General features: G+C 38.7%; 1 protein-coding gene across 4 annotated transcripts in view; it reads left to right on the forward strand.

Annotated features, from left to right (window-relative positions):
- The window catches only part of Rtl4 (retrotransposon Gag like 4), a 346,639-nt gene extending 339,798 nt beyond the window's left edge, over positions 1 to 6,841 (forward strand). For all 4 annotated transcript variants that reach the window (XM_028876915.2, XM_028876918.2, XM_028876917.2 and 1 more), the window contains one exon: positions 3,796 to 6,841. In XM_028876915.2, coding sequence (XP_028732748.1) covers positions 4,051 to 4,965 — 915 coding nt within the window. In that variant the 5' untranslated portion in view covers positions 3,796 to 4,050 and the 3' untranslated portion in view covers positions 4,966 to 6,841. The remainder of the gene's footprint in view (positions 1 to 3,795) is intronic.
- Positions 6,842 to 19,889: the final 13,048 nt, after the last annotated feature.

Below are 19,889 nucleotides of genomic sequence, written 5' to 3' on the forward strand. Positions count from 1 at the left end.
CTGCAGGAAATGTTATATAATAAACAGTAATGCCCTGTGTTACCTTTCAAAAATCTGAAAAGGTGAAACTTGAATTATAAAACACAAATGCCACAACTATGGACCTGGAAAAATGATAGCTATCATTTATGGGCCTTTGCCATCTGCATGAAGCTGTGCAGATCTCCTTTCATTTCAGTTAACTATCAAACCAACATGAAGTAACTGTTATGAACATTTCCTTTTTATGAATAGATTTGTTTATTATACTGGGAAAATGTTCTTGGTGAATATGAGAAACATTATACTTTGAGAACCGCATTTAGAACTGTTAAGACAAAAGACAAACTGTAATTTAAAATTCATTCTTGACTTAGTCCAGAGGCTATACGTTACCAACTGGAATGCACTTAACATGAACAATGCCATAGGAGAAATGTTGTGATCCATACATATGAACATATATATACACATGTACACACATACACATGCATTTTATACATATACATATAGAGAGAAATGCTGTGCTTATAGTATATGAGGAATATTTTAAAGTTTGGACAGTGATTTTCAGAGAGATTACATAACTTGTCCAGACCATACAGCTTTTGGTTGAGCCAAGATTTGGGCCCAGGTCATTCTTTCTGTATAGCCCATTGTTTATTGCATTCTACTGCTAATTGAAAGATGGTGTTAGCTGTTTATGGCTTTATGCAAAAGTAGAATAGGGTGTCACCTCTGCCATATCACCCGAGCAGTTTCTTATTTTCAAATATAACTTCTTCCAATCCTTAATTCTCTGTGACACTACTAATACATCTTTATTCCTTGAGGCACTGTACTTTGCACAGGAACCATCTACACCACATGTCAAGAACAGGCCAGGTTGTAAAGGTATTGATTCCTGGAATCTACCCCAGACCCACTGAAGCAGGCTTTCTAGGTATTGTAACTGAGATGATTGTTATGTATATTGAGTAAAAAGCAATATCCTCGGATGAACTTATCATTAGCTCTTACTAACATCCTATTATCTTAGTTGAAACCTAGCAAGAATGGTGGGGATGCAGTCACAGATGGGCACCTAGAAAGGAGATATCTAGAAGGTAGAACAGGACTCCAGAATGCTAAGATATGAAAAGGAGACAAGAAATGAGGCTATGGCTCCTATCTTTCTCCTTTGGTGGCACATGATAAATGTTGGCCTCGTGAGTAAGCATTCATTACTCAACTATACTGAAATAATTTTTGAAGCAATCCTACCAATTTTTGCCACCTAGAGTACCTATCTTATAGCACACCAACAGAACAATTCTCTGTCATAGATACAATAGTCATTTTCACTATATATATTAAAAAGGAAACTGACACATAAATGAGTTATTCATGGTCAAAATTAATTCCTACTAGTGTTTACCACAGAGTTTCTAGACCCCAATTTTATACTGTATCAGTCTTACAATATTTTCCATTGGTCTAGAGCATAGGAATGTTCAATGAAACCTACGAAAAGTCTTCTTTACTTGCTTGTTATTGATAACATCTCACTTTGTAGCTCTGGCTAGCCTGTATCTTGCCACAAACTCTTACTCCCCTGCCTTGGACTCCCAAGTGCATCAAGTTCATGGTTTGCAGGTATTGATCACACTGAGGATATATATATATATATATATATATATATATATATATATATATATATATATATATCCTCATCACACTTTCCCACTTTCCCCTCCCTCAACTTTTCCCCAATCCTCCCCAACTTCACTCCATTTATTTCTCAATTTAGAAATCAAACAGGCAAACATAAACAATCCAGGGGAACAAAAACAAAGAAAAATCTACAAGGAACATATACACACACCAAAAACATCAAATCAGAAATCATTTGCCTATGGTGAGACACTATGCTCAACCTTGATGTAGGGAAGAGGGGCTTGGACCTGCCTCAATTGAATCTATCAGGCTCTGCTGACTCCCTATGGGAGACCTTGCCTTGGAGGAGGTGGGAAAGGGAGGTGGGTTGAGGGGAAGGCTGGGGTTTGGGAGGAGGGGGGACAGGGGAATCTGTGATTGGTATGTAAAATGAATAGAAAATTCCTTAATAATGATAATAATAATAATAATAATAATAATAATAAAGATTACAAGTACAGCAATCATTAATATAAAAGCAAAATGTCTGTAAGACAAAAAAAAAATACCCAAAGCAATATGAGACAAAATGATCTACAAAAATACTACTGAGTTCATTTTGTGTTGGCCATCTACTGCTGGGCATGGGCCCACTCTTAAGTGTGGTTAATATACCCAATGAGACTCCACTGGAGAAAACTAATTATTCCTTTGCAAGTGAATGTCAATTGGAGATAGCTTCTTGGCTAGGTATGGGAGCTGGTATCCACTCCCCCCCCCAAGCACTGGGGCCCTGTCTGGCTTAAACTTGTGCAGGTCCTGTGGATGCCACCACAGTCTATATGAGTTCATATATTCATCAGTCCTGTTGTGTCTGGAAGTTTTCCTTTGTTCCGACCATCCCCGAGGCTCTGCCTCCTTTTCTACATAGCTTCCTGAATCCTTGGGGAAGAGAGTTTGATGAAGACTTCCCATTTAGGACAGACATCTCAATGTCTCTCAGCATCTTTATATTGTCTAGATATGGGTCTGGATTAGTTCTCATCTACTGCAGAAAGAAGCTTCTCTGGCGGTGGTTGATAAAGACACTGATCTATGGGTACAGCAGAATGTCATGAGGAGTTATTTTGTTGCTATGCCCCTATAGCATAACAATATAATTTGTTTTTTCCTAGATCCATGGCCTATCCATTGAGAGACTGGTAGTTTGAAAGATTCAGTGATTTACTTTTTTGACTCCTAGTAGCCAATTTAAGTACATTTCAATTGTATGCTACACGAGGAAGGTCAATGGAAGGAAATGAATTAAAGAATAGTTCAAACTAACTGGCATGTCACATGATGGGGGATTATTTTTAATTTTTGTTGGTTACTTCATCCTTTTTATCAGTACTTGGAAGGGTGTTGAACATTTTGATCTTTATACCTTTAAGAACATCCAGTTCTTATTTGTGAGGTTCTCAATCTAACGTGCTCATCTTACTTGTGATGTCCTAATTATTTCCATGGCAACAAAAATTTGACCTCAGACAAGGACATGGTAGAAAAAAAAAGCAGTTCAACTAACAACACTGCATTCAGATATCTGGCAGAAATACAGGCTTAAAGTAGTGAGCACGAAATACAGTCAGTGATTATTCCAATTTCAACAAAGTAATTCTCAAACCACACTACACACACTAATCACATTGAAAATCTTGGCCAAGTGTGAAAAGTTATTCAGTGGGTCCTTGATGGGACTTGGTTTTCTGTATTCCTAAAAATCTCTCTGGTAAGATCCAGTGCTCTTGTCCCCATATCAGGTTTTGAATGATCAGGAGCATGATGTATCATCACACTCAAGCTGAATATGAATAGCTAGAGGAAGTGCTATTTTGGATTGCTGCCCTGATGAGCATACCAAATCTGATATTAACTAGCTGGGTGACCTTGGACAAACATTTTTGTTTCTCTGAGTCTCTGTTTTTTATCTGTGAAATTATAAATTTTGTTGGTCTGGATGATCACCAATACTATTTTGAACTCTAATCTAAAATCCTTTGACAATGATTATAAAAGACATTTTAGAAGAAAAGATTAGTATGAAGTTTAATGTCTATGCTTACAAAGAAAGAGAGCAGAAAAATACTGTCTATGATATTATATATTTATTAATTCAAATCTTCTCTTCTGTGTCCCAAGGTGATATATGTCTTCTGAATGTGTAGAACACTGACATTGTCCATGAAGAAGAAACAGTGATGAGTAGAAGATAACATTTTTGTGGCATCTCTACAGCTCAACCCTCAGCATTCTCTAGTGTCATTGAACAGCTGTTTCCTAATTGTACATGTCACTGTCTTCTGATCCTAAACCAAACCACTGCCTGTCTCTTGGTCTTGTGTGCAGATACTGAATTTCTATTCAGTTCTATATAATTCCAGGAGACACAAGACAATGGAGAAATGTACAGAATCCCCACCTACCTTAAAGGCAGGGCCTTCCTTTTTGAGAAGAGACAATCTGATTCTGCAGCCACAAATGCAGCATCCAACTGATGATAACCCCACTTTAAGAGGGCAAGTTTTACCTGCTCCAGATACTCCAGTGATGTCTCTACCCCACTCAGGTGACCATCTCCCTCAATTTCATGATGAGTCAACCAGTGTCACAGGGTTTCTTGCTCGTGTGACTACCTATTTGACAGCTCTCAAGATTTCCAATCCTGCAGATGATGCCCGAGTCAAGCATTTTTTTGACTACCTATCCCAGCAAATGCAAAGTTGTGACATCGTATCTGAGTCCAACCAGAGTAATCTATTGAAACAATATGAAAACTTTGTTCTTGAGTTACAGCAGTCATGTGGTGAACCCATGAAACAAGAAATTATCCCTCCTATCAATGTTAAGGTTGACAGTAGAGACAACTCTCAGCAGGATGCTACTACTTTTGAAGGGTTTGCTCAAAATCTGAGTGATAGTGAGACCAGTCAGAATGACCAGTTCCAAAAGGGACAAGCTGACCCCACCCATGAAGAAGAAATCACAGATATAATGGGCAATCTACCAGATTTGATCACTCAGTGCATTCAGCTGGACAAAAACTACAAAGACAGGCCAGAACTCCTACAGTCAGAAAGTCAGGTTCCAATATTTGCTTCCACAACCAAGCACCAATCCTTCTTCAGCCCCAAAGGTCCACTACCCAAGCATGAGCCCAAGCAATTTCAGGGAGCCCAATTGCCTGTCACCCCAGCCAAGAGAGCCCGCCAGCAAGAAACTCAGTTATGTCTCTACTGTAGCCAGGCTGGTCACTTTACAAGAGAATGCCTTGCTAAACGTTCTCGAACTCCAGCAAGGAGAAAAATGTAGCTCACTAGTAAGAGGAGGATAGGAAACCACTTTGTAAACTCATACCCCTTTCACCATTGGCCTTAGTGATTTATTAACTTTCACAAACTTCAAAATACAAATGAGTTACAATGGCATCACCTTAAAAACAGGAATAAACATTTACATCTCCAGAAATTTAAACAACCAGAACTTGTTAGTTGGAAGGTAGCCCACCACCAAACTTGACCCAACAACAATGGTGAAGATAATGAATAGAAACTTTATAGTTACAGCCAATTCCTTCAAGAATTCTGAAGGTTTGCAGATAGAAGTCTCTCCAGCCTGAGTCACACATACAGAAAAACAACTCTGACAATATATTGACCTTCACATTCCTACCAATGGATGAAATCTTGGTTGACTCTGATGGCCCACGTCCCATAGCTTGTGTGCCTAGGACTGAGCCCAAACTTTTATCCTCTTCTTTACTGATCTGTTTCTTAGTGACTCGTTTGTTCAGGTTCTTTGTTTGCAACCATAGTGGCATCATCATATTCTACCAATATTTTTGTCATTGAGAGACCAGAATCTGGATTCTGTTCTACCTATTAATCAGACTCTAGTGCTGATACAAGCCAATCTTCCTGGACCTGAATATCTACCACCCTTCCATGCAGCTATATATTTTGTTGCCATCTAAAGACACCTGCTTATCCAACATGCTGAACTTCTTGGCTATTGGCAAACCAGATTGTATAGTCATTTGACTTGAAGACTGCTTAATTACTGGCACCTTTCTTAGAGAATCAGCCTCTTCGGCAATTAACATACTTTATGCCTGCCAACCCAAGCTTAGTCATATCTACACTAATGTTTCTATTTTAGGTTTGAACATATATATGGTTACGTCTAATGGCTTAGGTTAATAACCAAGTAAGTTATTAAAGGACATTTGTTTATGGTGTACTATTCATAGTTACTTAACAGCAGCATATTTTTGCAACTTGAACAGAGACAAATCTCCACTAAGAATTGACTTTCCAGCTTGCAGTAGTTGTGATTCTCTAGGTCTCAACATTAAAAATCACTGCCAATTGCTACCCAGCTATAATGGACCACCTTTGGGTGTCATTGTCTAATTGAAGACTTCAGAAAGCAATGGGATGGCATAGAACTTTTGCAACCAACTCATGTGAAAAATCCTGTGCATATACATTATCACCATCTGTGCACAAAACTCAAGAACTGGGGTGTTCTTTTGCTTGTCTTGTACTCTTGGCACATATCAGCTCTATGTATAAATAGATGATGTAGATGATGCTTCTGCAAAAATGGAATGGATGTGCTAGAAAGGCACAGCTTCTTAGAAATGTTAACATCTAGTGTTGCTCAGTATTTGCTGGTAATTATCAGTTCTTTGTTCCTTGATTCTTGGTGCTGATGTATTTTCCCATAATGGATCTCCTGAAGATTAGTCATTGCATATACCTTAGTTGCCATCAAGGTCTCTCAGAACATGAAGTGACATTGTACTTTGGTCTTGGTCCTGGAGAACTGTGCTTAGTTTTCTCTATAGAATCCCAGATAGGGCCTTACTGCTCTCATCTTGTAGCACCGAGAAATATCTCTTCATCCATCAGTGCCTCATTAGCCACTGTGCCAGTCTCTACTTGCATTCACAAGCAGTTAGTTCTTTTGTCAGTAGCTTGCTGTATATCTACATTATTCCATAAACTTCAGAATAAGGAGATCTGAATGCACACACTCTGATTGTGTTAAGAAATCCCCACTGCCGTCCTGAGATTGTATGAGAAACTTTATCAAGTAGAGCTGTTTGAATGTTGATTGATTCTGGGATTTCCATAAATAATCCTCACCTAACTCTTCTAATTCTATAATAAAGGAATAGTCCAAATAACTTATAGTCATGTTCTTTTTTTTTTTCTTTTCTGAGGGGAGGTCAGTGGAAGAAGGAAGAAATAAACACATCTTTATTTGTAGGTGACATCCTTTTCGGTGTAGAAATTCTTAAAGAACATACAAATATATACCCAATGCAAAATTACTAGAAAACTTGTAAAGTCACAAGATACAAGATCAATATATAAAACTTAATCATAATTGTGCAAACATTCAAAATGTAAATGAAAGAAAATTTATTTATATAAACGAAGCAGATCCAGATCTGTGACCACAATTTAAGAAAAAGAACTTAAGACTTATATAGCAGAGCATATAAAGCATTGTTGAAAGTAATTAAAGAACATTTCCATGAACAGAGAGGTAATTTGTGCTTACAGATTAGAAGACTCAAGGATTTTTTTGGTAAAAGTTGACAAGACAGTCATGAAATCTAAATGGAAATACAGTATATCAAAATAGTGTGGAATTTTCAGTAGAATAGCCATTTGGAGTCATGGACAGATTTAATTATAGAAATAAACCTTGTGTTTTAATCAAGGTGCCAAACTACTCAATTAGAAAAAAATCTTTCAAGTAAATGATTGTACCAACATCATAAAGAAAAACCCTAAGAACAGATCATTTATAGCAATGCAAACCAAAGTGAGAAATATTTTAAGACTTTTGGTTACATAGAATATATCTAGATATGATACCAAAAACAGAAGCCATAAGAGAAAAAAAGATAAATTTGCCTTTACAAAAATGAACAGTATTTTCATAAACATTTAAAAAATGAAAAGTATTGGTGCACACTGCACTCTAAGTACCTGCAAAGCTGAGACAGGTAGATAGGTAATTTGGAGCAGGCTAGCCTAGGACACAGTAATACAGAACAAAAATAAAGAATGGAAGGGAGGGAAGGAAGAAGGAAGGAAAGAAAAGCTGCATGCGAGTAAAAAGACTTGTATCCAGAATATAAAGAACTTTTTAAATGCTTAATAATAAGGCAGCCCAATTAAAAAGTAAGCACAGTGATTTGCTAACCAGTATGTCTAGAAAGTATCTAATATCAGTTAGGCACTAGGAAAGCTAAAAAATCAAAAGGGGGTACCATCATTACCAACTCAAATGGCCTTTTAGTCAGTTTCTTACTGAGCATAATCCATGGCCTTGGATGTCAACAGGAATATTCAGCATGTAACTTGATTAGCTATCCTTCTTTACCCTCAGGCCACCTATTTATTACTTTGGGTCATCTTTTTAAGATTCATAACTTTATTTCCCTCTTAAACAACATTTATTGCAAGAAATCTTTGGATTTCACAGTGTCCAAGAATTAGGGCTAAGAATTTCAGCTCACTTTTCACTTCTGCGGGTCTCTTGATGAATTATTCTCGATAAATGACTTTTTTCTACATGTCCTCATTCAATTAAGTAACCTGACGGAGTGAAGCAATGGAGATTCGTCATAATTCTGTACTTCTAAATATCAAGCATTTTATCATTAAAAAATTTATAATAGTGGTATCATGCTCTATATAATGTCAGCTTCAACTGGAATGACAGATAAGTTAGCACAATGGAGTTATAAAACAAATTTTAATTAATTGGACTGTGAGACCAAAATGAGCCATCTTAGAAATAAGACCAAAATGCTTTCACCCTAAAATTAAGGCCTAAGATTTCTCCTTTTGGGAATAGGCCATTAGTTACTGAAAACAGTCAGTTCAGATTCCAGAAACCAGGAAGTGTAAAAGTATAGAGTCACAAGATAGTCACGAGGTAATGCGTGCCAGACTATGGAATGTCCTCTCCCTGGTTTCCAGGGTAACTGACCACAGAAATGCCCCCACCTGAGGGCAGCCAATGAGAAATGGTGGCAGGCAACCACTCCCATAGAAGTAATTTCTAGAAGTCCCTAGAAGCAAGCCAATCAGAATTGTACCTGTACTAGCACCCCTAAATGATGTAACCTTGTGACTTTTCCCTTTAAAAACTGAGCTTGTAGACAGGTGGGTGCTTCCTCCAGCCTCCACTGCGTTGGATGTATTGGACGAAGTCCCTGCCTAGGCTTGTATTGCTTTTGGATATCCAGAATTAAACCTTGCTTTTGCATTCCGGCATGCTCGTCTTTGGTGGTCTCTCTGGGGGTCACGATCTGGGCACAACAGGACTTAATGAAACTAATTAGAATCCACCAACAAAAAATAATACATAACACACTCAAGGGTATAGTCTATTACTCTAAAAGGCTTTAGAAACCCCTCCATTGGCTGGGCGGTGGCGGCACATGCCTTTAATCCAGCACTCAGGATGCAGAGCCAGGCGGATCTCTGTAAGTTCGAGGCCAGCCTGGTCTACAGAGCAAGATCCAGCACTTGCACCAAAACTACACAGAGAAACCCTGTCTCTAAAAACCAAAAAAAAAAAGAAAGAAAGAAAGGAAGGAAGGAAGAAAGGAAGGAAGAAAAGAAAAGAAAAAAGAAATCCCTCCATCTAACCAAGGATGCAGTGTTAGGAAGATAAATCTGTTATGATTGATGTCATCCAGTGAGGTAGGTCCCAATCAGAAGTCTGAGGAAGAAATTAACAACAAAATGGTTTGTACAGTGTCTATACATGAAGGAATGAAATAAAAATAGAACACTGATTGTTGCGGTAACGCCCACATTACCGATACCCTGTTCACCATGTCCGAGCGAAGGGCTGCGGATTAAAAATAGAGACAAGAGTCAGCGAGTCATTCGCCACGGCTGAATGCTGAATACCGTTTATTGAAAGAGGGAAGAAACCTTAAATACAGGCTTACAACACAAATGGAGGATCCCCGGAGGGCAGAAGTTCGCTACCAATGGTCTACATTCTAGACCCAATGTTCTACATTCTTGCATCTAAGTTGTTTACACCAAATACAGGATGTAGGAACAAAGAACCTCCGGTAAGCTCTCCAGTGATCCTTAGGTGAGGAGACCGGCAGGGAATCTGAATAGGGAGGACAACTGGTCAAGGTCAGCAAGCAAGGCAGCAGCCACTCACAGTCGGGGGCCAGGGCCCATGGCGCCCACAACTGACCTCCTTAATTTCAGAGATGGGATACTGACCTGCATTCCATTTGATAGGTCAGTTCCTGAAATGGGATTATGTTATGAGGACATTCCTATTTGCATCATCAGCTATTGTGCTGCTCACCTCACTTTCTTCTTACTTTGTGGTCTCCTAGTACACTGATTATAGTTACTTGCCTATTTAAATTTTGTTTTAGACATATTTGCTGGTCATCTGACATGAGTCTTCTAGCCTGTTTCACAGTTGCTTCTCATTGTAAGTGGAGAAAGTGGTGTTTGCCTTACACGCGACTTTCCTAAGGGGATTACTAGCACCAATTTTTTGTATTATCTCAGTCACCACTGAGTACTCTGAAAAAAGCTAATACTAGCCCTATGTAAAGTCAATACCACGGTGTACTGAATGTCAGTCTCTCTAGAAACCTTCCCTCAATATTAGCTGGCTTCTCCCTTTATGTCTAGTATCTGTCTAGAGATTTAAAAAAAAAAAATTCCTGTTATACCTAAGGTTTTAACTTTCTAACCTACCTCCATGTATAACAGAAGCATGGGACTTGCAATAAGTAATTGCTTTTTCCACTTCTACTGAATTCTAGTTGTCTGAGTATACTCCAATGGATGAAGACATAATTCAACATTATCCACTGATAAACACTATAGGAACAGAGAAGTTTACGATTGGCCTTACTTATGCCATCTCCATTTTGTGCCAATTGGAAAATGCTAAAACACAATATCACTTCTCTTGCTTTTACTCATGATGATCTAATTACTCAGCCTTTCCTGAATTCTGGGTCATCATCCTGCAGAACCTCTATTTCATTACAACAGTAGTGATTTCTGAAGAAAAACAGAGCCTATGGCCATAGCACCCTGAACATGGCCAATCTCATCTTATCTTGAAAACAAAGCATTTAAGATATATAGAATTTCTACCAGAATGTTGGCAAAATCAAATACCACCCACACTTAGGATTGGGTGTGGGAGCTTGTGTTACATCTGAAAAGCCCGCTGCATTGGTGGTCTCTTTTACTGTCTCTTGAAGGTTCAGGAACTACTTGGTCAGAAGAATGAAAAACCGCTTCCCACAAAATCTTGTCTTATGTATCTTCATTGTCCTTATGGTTCAAAATTCACTGTCCACATTTAAAAATAAAAGTTTCAGAAGTGAGTTAGATCAATTAGAAGCCACAATCCTCTAATTAGTCTATTAATGGAACCATTTTGGCAAATGTATCTTAGTATCCATCCCATGATGTCTAATCTTTGATCACTACTACAGTTTGTGCATCCACACATTAAATCACTGGTATTGCTACCTAGTAGTTATTTTCATTATTAGGTGCGCATGAACTTCTTTCCCCATTTATTGATTTCTAACACATAGATTAAATGGTTATGAGTGTTCTATCTAACCAGCTCAGTGAGAAGCTAGTTATGGTTGTAGTCACTAATCCTATTCATTTCATAGCAACACAATGGAGGACTATGTAGTCTTTGATTCACATAATGTAGTCTTTCATCCACTTGATATAAAATCTGACTCCCATGACTGTTTAGGAAATGGGAAGTTAATTGTTGGTTAACACCTACTTTATGCCAGACATTGTAATGAGAACTTTGATTTGTTAATGGGTCTCAGTTAAGTCTCATATTACTAAAAGACAGAATATCCATTTCTAACATTTCATGCTCACTGCATATTGATGAAGTAGGTGTTATAAATTCAATTTAAAGATTATGAATAAAGATTTAGAGCAGCTGACTTATCTGCCCCAGCCATGGAGTTTGTAACTGAGATAAATGTGAAAGTACATCTCTTCCTTTCTCTTTTCATTCTAATATATTTGTTTTTACTGCTGGGAATTAGCCAAGGGTCTCACACATGCCAGGCAAGCACTCTACCACTAAGCCACATCATGATCCACAAAGCATATCTTTCTGTTGCTACAGATTTGTGCTATCTGAGACAGAGGGGAAATATGCTTAAGCCACACCCCTCTTTATTAACCTAGCTGACTTAATTACACCTCCCACAGGCTCTATACACAGCAGCCACTCTAATAACTGGTATTCACATAGCAACTGGTTGAAACTCATTTTCTAGACAGCAGTCTATAAAGGAAACACAGAACAAATTAAGCTCCTTCTAGGACTTTGAAATTTCATTTGTGTTTCTAATGAGTTGGGGGAAAATTACTTGACACATCTAAAAATACACTGCGTCTACATTATCTGACTGGGTAGGCTCTTATTTGTTGAGTCAGGATTCTAACAAGTTTCTAACTAACAAAAGGCCTTCAGACTTCTATTGCCCTTCATTTAAAGCTATTGAGTCTTTTTTGAACAACATTGTTTGCACTTATTGAATAATGCTAGGAGATGAGGACAAGTTTATTGCCTTCTTATGGTGGCTATATGCCACCATCACATAAAACTCAAGGTTAAAATACATTTTGATTAATTCAGATACCAGTTAGCTATTTACACTTGAGAAGTGCTTTAATGTATCAGCCTCAGGGAATATCCAATCCAACAAATTGACTCTTAGGGGAATTCATAGGAAGAGAAGCTTGTTCTTTTTATATATTAACTCTATGTTTGACAACAACTATCAAGTATGCTTCCCTTAGTTATTAATGATGATTCTTACATCCATGAATTCATTATTAAATCTACTTATTTTAATTTGCAATAAATGTCTAATGATACAATGGAGACCATAGGGTTATACCCTGCTATTAAAATCAAACTTCTCTTTACATGGGTTAAATTCGGTTTATATATAATCTAAAGGCAGTACTCTCAATTCAATCATTTTAGAATATGAAAGAGTCTGTGTTGGTGCTGATCATTGATGCTTGGAAAAGTGACCACAAAATCATATACACCCTGTTCCTGACAGAGTATTTTTTCTCCTCTGAAACCTCATTAGCCATACTTCCATTTTCCATGTGTCTCTCGGCTTTTTGAAGATCTCATCAGAATGGCCCATTTATCTCTGCTTACAATGGTCAGGGACGTTTCGGGCCAGAGTTTCAAACATTTCCATATTCTTCCGACAAACCAGTTCTTAAGGCCTAATCTCACGTGAACTGGTTTATGAAGACAATAGCACTGTTTCATATTTTCTGTGGTAGTTACTCTCCACCTTGCTGAGACAAAATTCCATGACAAAAGCAACTCAAGGAAGCAGGGATTTCTTTTGTCTCATAGTTCAAAGTCACAGTCTATGATGATGGAGGAGTCATGGCAGCTGGGGCTGGAGGCAACTCATCACCGAACATCCTCAGTTAGTAAGCAGGGAGCAAAAAAAAACTGCTGCTGCTTGCATGTTTTCTTGTTTTTATTCAGTCCAGGTCCTCATGGCTTTAGACGCTGCTGGGTGCAACTAAGGCAGATGTCCCAACCCCAATTAACCTAGTCTAGATAATCATTCAGAAGCTAACCTAAACTAAGTATCCCCTCAGAGACCACATGCCTTGACATTTGTCTTCTACGTAATTCTAGATCCCGTCAATTTCACAGGCAATATTATCCAAGAGAACTCCACGGCTTTGCTTAACATTAATGATTATCATAATAACAGCCACATTTTACTGACAATTTTCTCTATGTGCCTTTTCAGTTATGCCACATTTTCCTTTAATTCCCACAGCAGCCCTTTCAGATATCTGTAATTGTTATCCTTATTATGCAGAGGCAAAAATTGAGATTTAAAGTGGTTAAAGAAATGGACCAAAGGCATCAAGGTAGTAACATCAGCAGGTCTCAAATGTATTTACATTTACATATTCCTACACTGTATATTATTTTCCATATATAACAATATTCATCAAATTATCACCTATGAGGCAAGTCCAGCCTACAATTTGGATTGTAAATAAAATTTTACTGTAATTCAACCATACTCATTCTTTTACATATTATCTATGACTGCTTTCCTGTTATTGGGCCCAGCCCAACAAACCAAAAAATATTTATTAACTGATCCTTTATAGAAAAGTTTCCTGACCCCTTGTATTAGTTGACTTTCTGTTGCTGCGATAAAATACCCTGGGCAAGGGAAATTGGAGAAGAAAGTTCATGTTGGTATACAGTTCTGGATGAAGAGAGTACATAACAGTGGGGGCAGCATGGCAGCAGGCAGCCAGAACAGAAAGCTGAGAGACCATGTCTTCAACCACAAAGACACAACAGAGAATGAACTAGAACTAGGATGAGGCTTTGAAGACTCAAAGTCTCTTCACAGTGGCATACTTCCTCTAGCAGGGCTGCAAATCCTCACAATTTCACCCAAGCAGTTCCACCAACAGAGGACCATGTGTTCAAGTGCCTGAGCCTCTGGGCTCTATTTCCCTGGCCCCATAGACTCATAGCTGTGTCATAATGCATAATGCAGTTCATCCAACTTCAAAAGTCCCAATTGTCTTTCATAGTATCAATACTGCTCAAAAGCCCAATGTCTCTTTTAAGACTCAAGGCATTCTCTAAACAGTAGCTCCTTCTAAAATCAAAAAGCAAATTACAGATTTCCAGCATACAATGGTACAGAATGTACATTTCCTTTCTAAAGGGGGCAAAGGATCATAGTGAGGACATATTGCACCAAAGTAAGACAAATCTCAGTGGGGCAAGAGCCAAATCCTGTAGCTCCATGTCTAATGTCTGGGGCTTTAGTTTAAAAGATTAGAAGGCTCAGACCTCAGATCTACTACTAGCTGAAAAATTCCTCTCTCTAATTCTCTCTTGGACTGGTTCTACTCCCTGTTTGTAGCTCCCCTTGACAGATGTTTCACAGTGCTAGAATCTGCAACATCTTGGGTTCTCCACAACAACCCTGGCTTCACTTCCACCACTTCACACAATGGCATCTGTTAGCCTCTTGCTCTCTCAGCAACTTCCCTGACACACATTGCCTGGGCTCAGAAGCTATCTGAAACCACTGAGGAAGATCAATGAAACCCTTACTGTTGTATTTTTCATACCTCCATCAGCTTGGACAACAGCCAAGCCTAGCTACCAGCTTGGGTTGGATGCTGGTTCCCATTAATGCAAACTAGCAGAAGGTGTTTTTATTCTGTTTTCTAGTCAAAAAAAACTCCTTAGGCATTCTGCTTTTCACAAGGTAGTTGAGGTCTTGCTTTGAGGCATCTTTCTTGTTCTAGTGAAGGGCAGAGGCCCCTCCTTAACTGTGCCAGTCTCCTCAATATTATGGCCCCTCATTAAGTGCATGCCTTGGCTGCAGCATTAAGCTTCACAGTACTTTTTTTCTCCAAACTGTATACTTTCTATTTCTTTCTGCTCTACTTGATCTTTTTCATTTTACACTCACATAAACATTAATAATAACAACATCAGAGATTCAATGCTATGCTATCTTGATATAACCTTTGCCAAAGAAATTAGTACATTGCTTTTCAATTTTGCCTCAGGCAATTTCTTAGGACAAAAAAAAGAAGACATCCAGATACTTTACCAAAATATCACAGGAATGCCCTCTAGCTCAGTTGCTAATGTGGTTCTCTCGGGAACTTCTTGAGCTGGGCCTCCACAGTCAACATAACTCTCACCACTGCTGTCGTCCAAGGTCCTACTGGGTTGGCCCATAAAGATACACTTAGAGCTTTCAACCACTTTTCTGGTCCAAAGTCCTAAGGTCTTCCACATTCCTCAAAAGCTCACATGGTCAGACTCTTTACAGCAATAGCCTACTTCTTTCTGTCTTAGTTACTTTTCTATTGCAGTAATTAAAAAAAAAATGCCAGGCGGTGGTGGCACACGCCTTTATTCCCAGCACATAGGAGGCAGAGGCATGTGGATCTCTGTGAGTTTGAGGCCAGCCTGGTCTACAGAGTGAGTTCCAGGAAAGGCACAAAACTACACAGAGAAACCTGTCTCGAAAAACAATGACCAAGGCAACTTATAGAAGAAAGGGTTTATTTTGGCTTAGTTCCACAATGGTGGGGACAACATGGCAGCAGGTAGCCAGAGCAGGAAACTGAGAGACAACTTTTCAATTACAAACATAAAGCTGAGAGTGAACTGGCAGTGTTATCAGGCTTGCACACTCAATGGCTACCCACAGTGGCATATTTCCTGCATCAAGGCTGCAACTCACAATAACCTCTTAACCAGTGTCGCCGATTGGAGACCAAGCGTGCAGGTATCTCGAGCCTATCAGGTATGTATTCCAACAATCACACTAACCTATAATAGTTTATTTTTATTTTTTCCTATTCTTAAGCATGTTATCATTTTTATCATGTATAATGTTGAATTTCTTTATGACAGTTGAGTACATGTACATAATTACTGTCTCTTGTCTCCTTCCCACTACTTACTGACTTCTTCTTTCCAAGTGGTCCTCTTTCTCTTTTCATGTTTTTTGTTCTTGTGAATCAGTGAATTTAAATAAGGTTGCTTATCAGAGCATGAGTGAGGGATTATTTCTAGGAGATGGGCAACTTATCAGTAGCTACATTACTGAAGAAGAGTTTCTCTACCCCCTTCATAAAAGGTGCATACTTCTATCAAGGATAAACAGGATGTTTTGAAATATGTACACATTGCAAAATGGCTAAGCTAAGTTAGTTTACATGAGCATTAACTCAGATTCCTGTCATTTATATATGATAAGAACACTTTAAATATCTATTTTCTTAGAAATTTTCAAAACTAGAGTACATTGTACTAATCATAGTCACCATATATGTCTACAATGATTAAAATTATTAAAGGACAACAATTATTGATGCCTCCAACTGTTAAGATTTCTCTTTATTAATGGTTGATTTTCTACGTTTCTTTGCTATGTATTTCTCTATTAGTTCAACCTATACGACAAAATAATGTAATTTAGTAGTCTTGGTATAGCAGCTTATCGCAAGCATTCTGGTAGTCTAAACATTGATTTAGTTTCCCTGGCATTTGTTGATAATGCAATTTTTTCTTTCACCTTACAAGATTTTTCTTCAGGGAATAAAATTCTCTCAATTCTGATTATATTTTGGGGAATTATTTCTCCTTTTTAAATTAAAAATTGTTTTGAGAATTTCATATTTGAGTGTTCTATGTACATCATGTCCATTCCTTCTTCTCCCCCTCCAACTGCTCTCATATCTTTCCATTCCTTCTTTTTATATTTGTTTTGTTATTTTTTATCTTATAATTTAATTTAATTTTACATATCAGCCACAGATTTCCCCTGTCCTCCCTCCTCCCCTCACCCCCCCCCATTCCCATCTCCTCCAGGGCAAGGACTCCCCTGGGGATTCAGCTCATCCTGGTAGATTCAGTCCAGGCAGGTCCAGTCCCCTCCTCCCTTCACCCAGGCTGAGCAAAGTGTCCCTGCATAGGCTCCAGGTTCCAAACAGGCAGCTTATGCACTAAGGACAGGTCCCAGTCCCACTGCCTAGGGGCCTCTCAAACAGTTCAAGCTAATCAACTGTCTCACTTATCCAGAGGGCCTGATCCAGTTGGGGGCTCCTCAGCTATTGGTCCAAAATGACTCTGAGATACCACCTTATACCTGTCAGAATGGCTAAGCTCAAAAACACTGAAGACAGCTTATGACGGAGAGGATGTGGAACTAGTGGAACTCTCCTCCACTGCTGGTGGGAATGCAAGCTTGTACAGCCACTTTGAAAATCAATATGGCACTTTCTTAGAAAATTGGGAATCAATCTTCCCCAAGACTCAGCTATACCACTCTTGGGCATATTCCCAAGGAATGTTCAATCATACCACAAGGGCACATGCTCAGCTATGTTCATAGCAGCATTATTTGTAATAGGCAAAACCTGGAAACAACCTAGATGCCCTTCAACTGAAAAATGGATAAATAAATTGTGGCACATATACACAATGGAGTACTACTCAGCAGAGAAAAACAATGACATCATGAGGTTTGCAGGCAAATGGATGGATCAAGAAAAAATCATCCTGAGTGAGGTAACCCAGACTCAGAAAGACAAACATTGTATGTACTCACTCATAGGTGGATACTAGATGTAACATAAAGGATGACTAGACTGCTACTCACAACTCCAGGGAGGCTACCTAGAAAAGAGGACTCTGAGAAAGACACAGAGATCGCCCAAAGACAGAAATGGATGAGATCTACGTGAGCAAACTGGACATGGAGGGGGTAATGAAGGGCAATAGTCAAGGGAAAGAGAGCTTAGGGCGTGGGAAATCCCAGCTGGATCAAGAACAGAGAGGGAGAACAAGGAAAAAGAGACCATGATAAATGAAGACCCCCATGGGAATAGGAAGAAGCAAAGTGCTAGAGAGGTCCACAGAAATCCACAAAGATATCTCCACAATAGACTACTGGCAATAGTCGAGAGAAAGCCTGAATTAAACTACTCTGGTGATCGGTTAGCCAAACACCCTAACTGTCATGGTAGAACACTCATCCAATGACTGATGGAAGTGGATGCAGAGATCCATGGCCAGGCCCCAGGTGGTGCTTCGGGAGTCCAATCAGCGAGAAAGAGGGATTGTATGAGTGAGAATTGTTAAGTCCATGATTGGAAAAAAGTACAGGGACAAATAGCCAAACTAGTGGAAACACATGAACTATGAATCCATTCCTTCTTATATTCATGACTTCTTTAAATTTGTGATATATGTATGTATATGTATACACACACACACACACATTGGTTCATTTAATATTGGGTGTGTGTGTGTGTGTGTGTGTGTGTGTGTGTGTGTGTGTGTGTGTGTGTGTGTGCTAGGAGTTGACCAATTTGTATTGGATAATCTATCAGGAGGCTCATTCCTGGAGAAAACTGATTTTCCCTCTCTCCATAGGGATTAATTGCCTGTAGCTCTTCATCTAGGGTTGGGGGCTTTTTACATTTCCCTATCCATATTCATAGGCATATTTTATTTATCAAAAAAGTAAAAGATTGGACATATATGATTGTATCAGACATTTGCTGTTTGCCTTCCAGGCAATCATTCTGCTTTTGGCAATGGAGCCTAATTTTTATGTGGATATCTAACTTCCTGCTTTCTTCAGTCTACTTTGTTGAGTAGCATTCCACCTCCAGCCCTGGAAACCAGGATTAAGTCTATCATCCAACATCTTTGGCTGAGCCTCTGTGCCTTCCCCAGGAGGCTGGCTTGTATCCTGAACTTATGTATGTATGAATTTTATAACTGTTCCTGAGAATGCTGTAAAGGTGCTCTCCTCCTCTGCTCCCTAATACTAATGGGTTGTAGAAGGTTGTACCTGACTGCTACTATCAGTTACCTTGTGATCAAAGGAAGAAAATCTATTGCTTAAAACTTGCTGCAGAAGCAGAGCTGAGAGGTAAAGATGAAACAATCAAATCCTGCCAATGTCTTAATGAATTACTGAGTCAGGACCTGCCTGTACACTGTTAACCATATGAGCTAATGTGATCCTTTTAGGAAGGCATATTATGCAGTTCATTCTCTCCTGTGCAACCCCAAAGATCCTGATACAATGGTTTTTCTCAATTGAAACTGTACTATTTTTAGACCAACCACATTTTCCAACTTGAAAAGCGACAGCAAATAGTTGTTAGTTGCCTGGTAACAGTAAGAAAGTCTCCACATTGTAGTAATGGCATTGGAAAAGGAATATCAGTCTTAAGCATCTTATCCCACATTTAACGTTACTGAAGAAGTTTTTGGCTTCTCTGCCAGGAAAAATCTTTATATATTCTTCTGCATCCATGAGTTTTTCTCTGACAATGGGTGGATACAAGCTGACCCAGTGGAGACCAATCACCATGCAAAAGGACTGTAAGCTTAAACCACAAACTCCTCCCTTACCTGAAATGCAAATATCAACTAGCTTCTTAGAACTTTAAGGGCAGATTGTGACTCAAACTATTTTTTGAAAGACTTATTTATTTTTATTTCATGACTGTTTTACCTGCATGCATGTCTGTGCACCATGTGTACAGTGCCCACAGAGGTCAGAAGATGGTATTGGTTTCTCAGGACCTAGA

The sequence above is a fragment of the Peromyscus leucopus genome, chromosome X, assembly GCF_004664715.2.
Source record: "Peromyscus leucopus breed LL Stock chromosome X, UCI_PerLeu_2.1, whole genome shotgun sequence".
NCBI classification, from domain to species: domain Eukaryota; kingdom Metazoa; phylum Chordata; class Mammalia; order Rodentia; family Cricetidae; genus Peromyscus; species Peromyscus leucopus.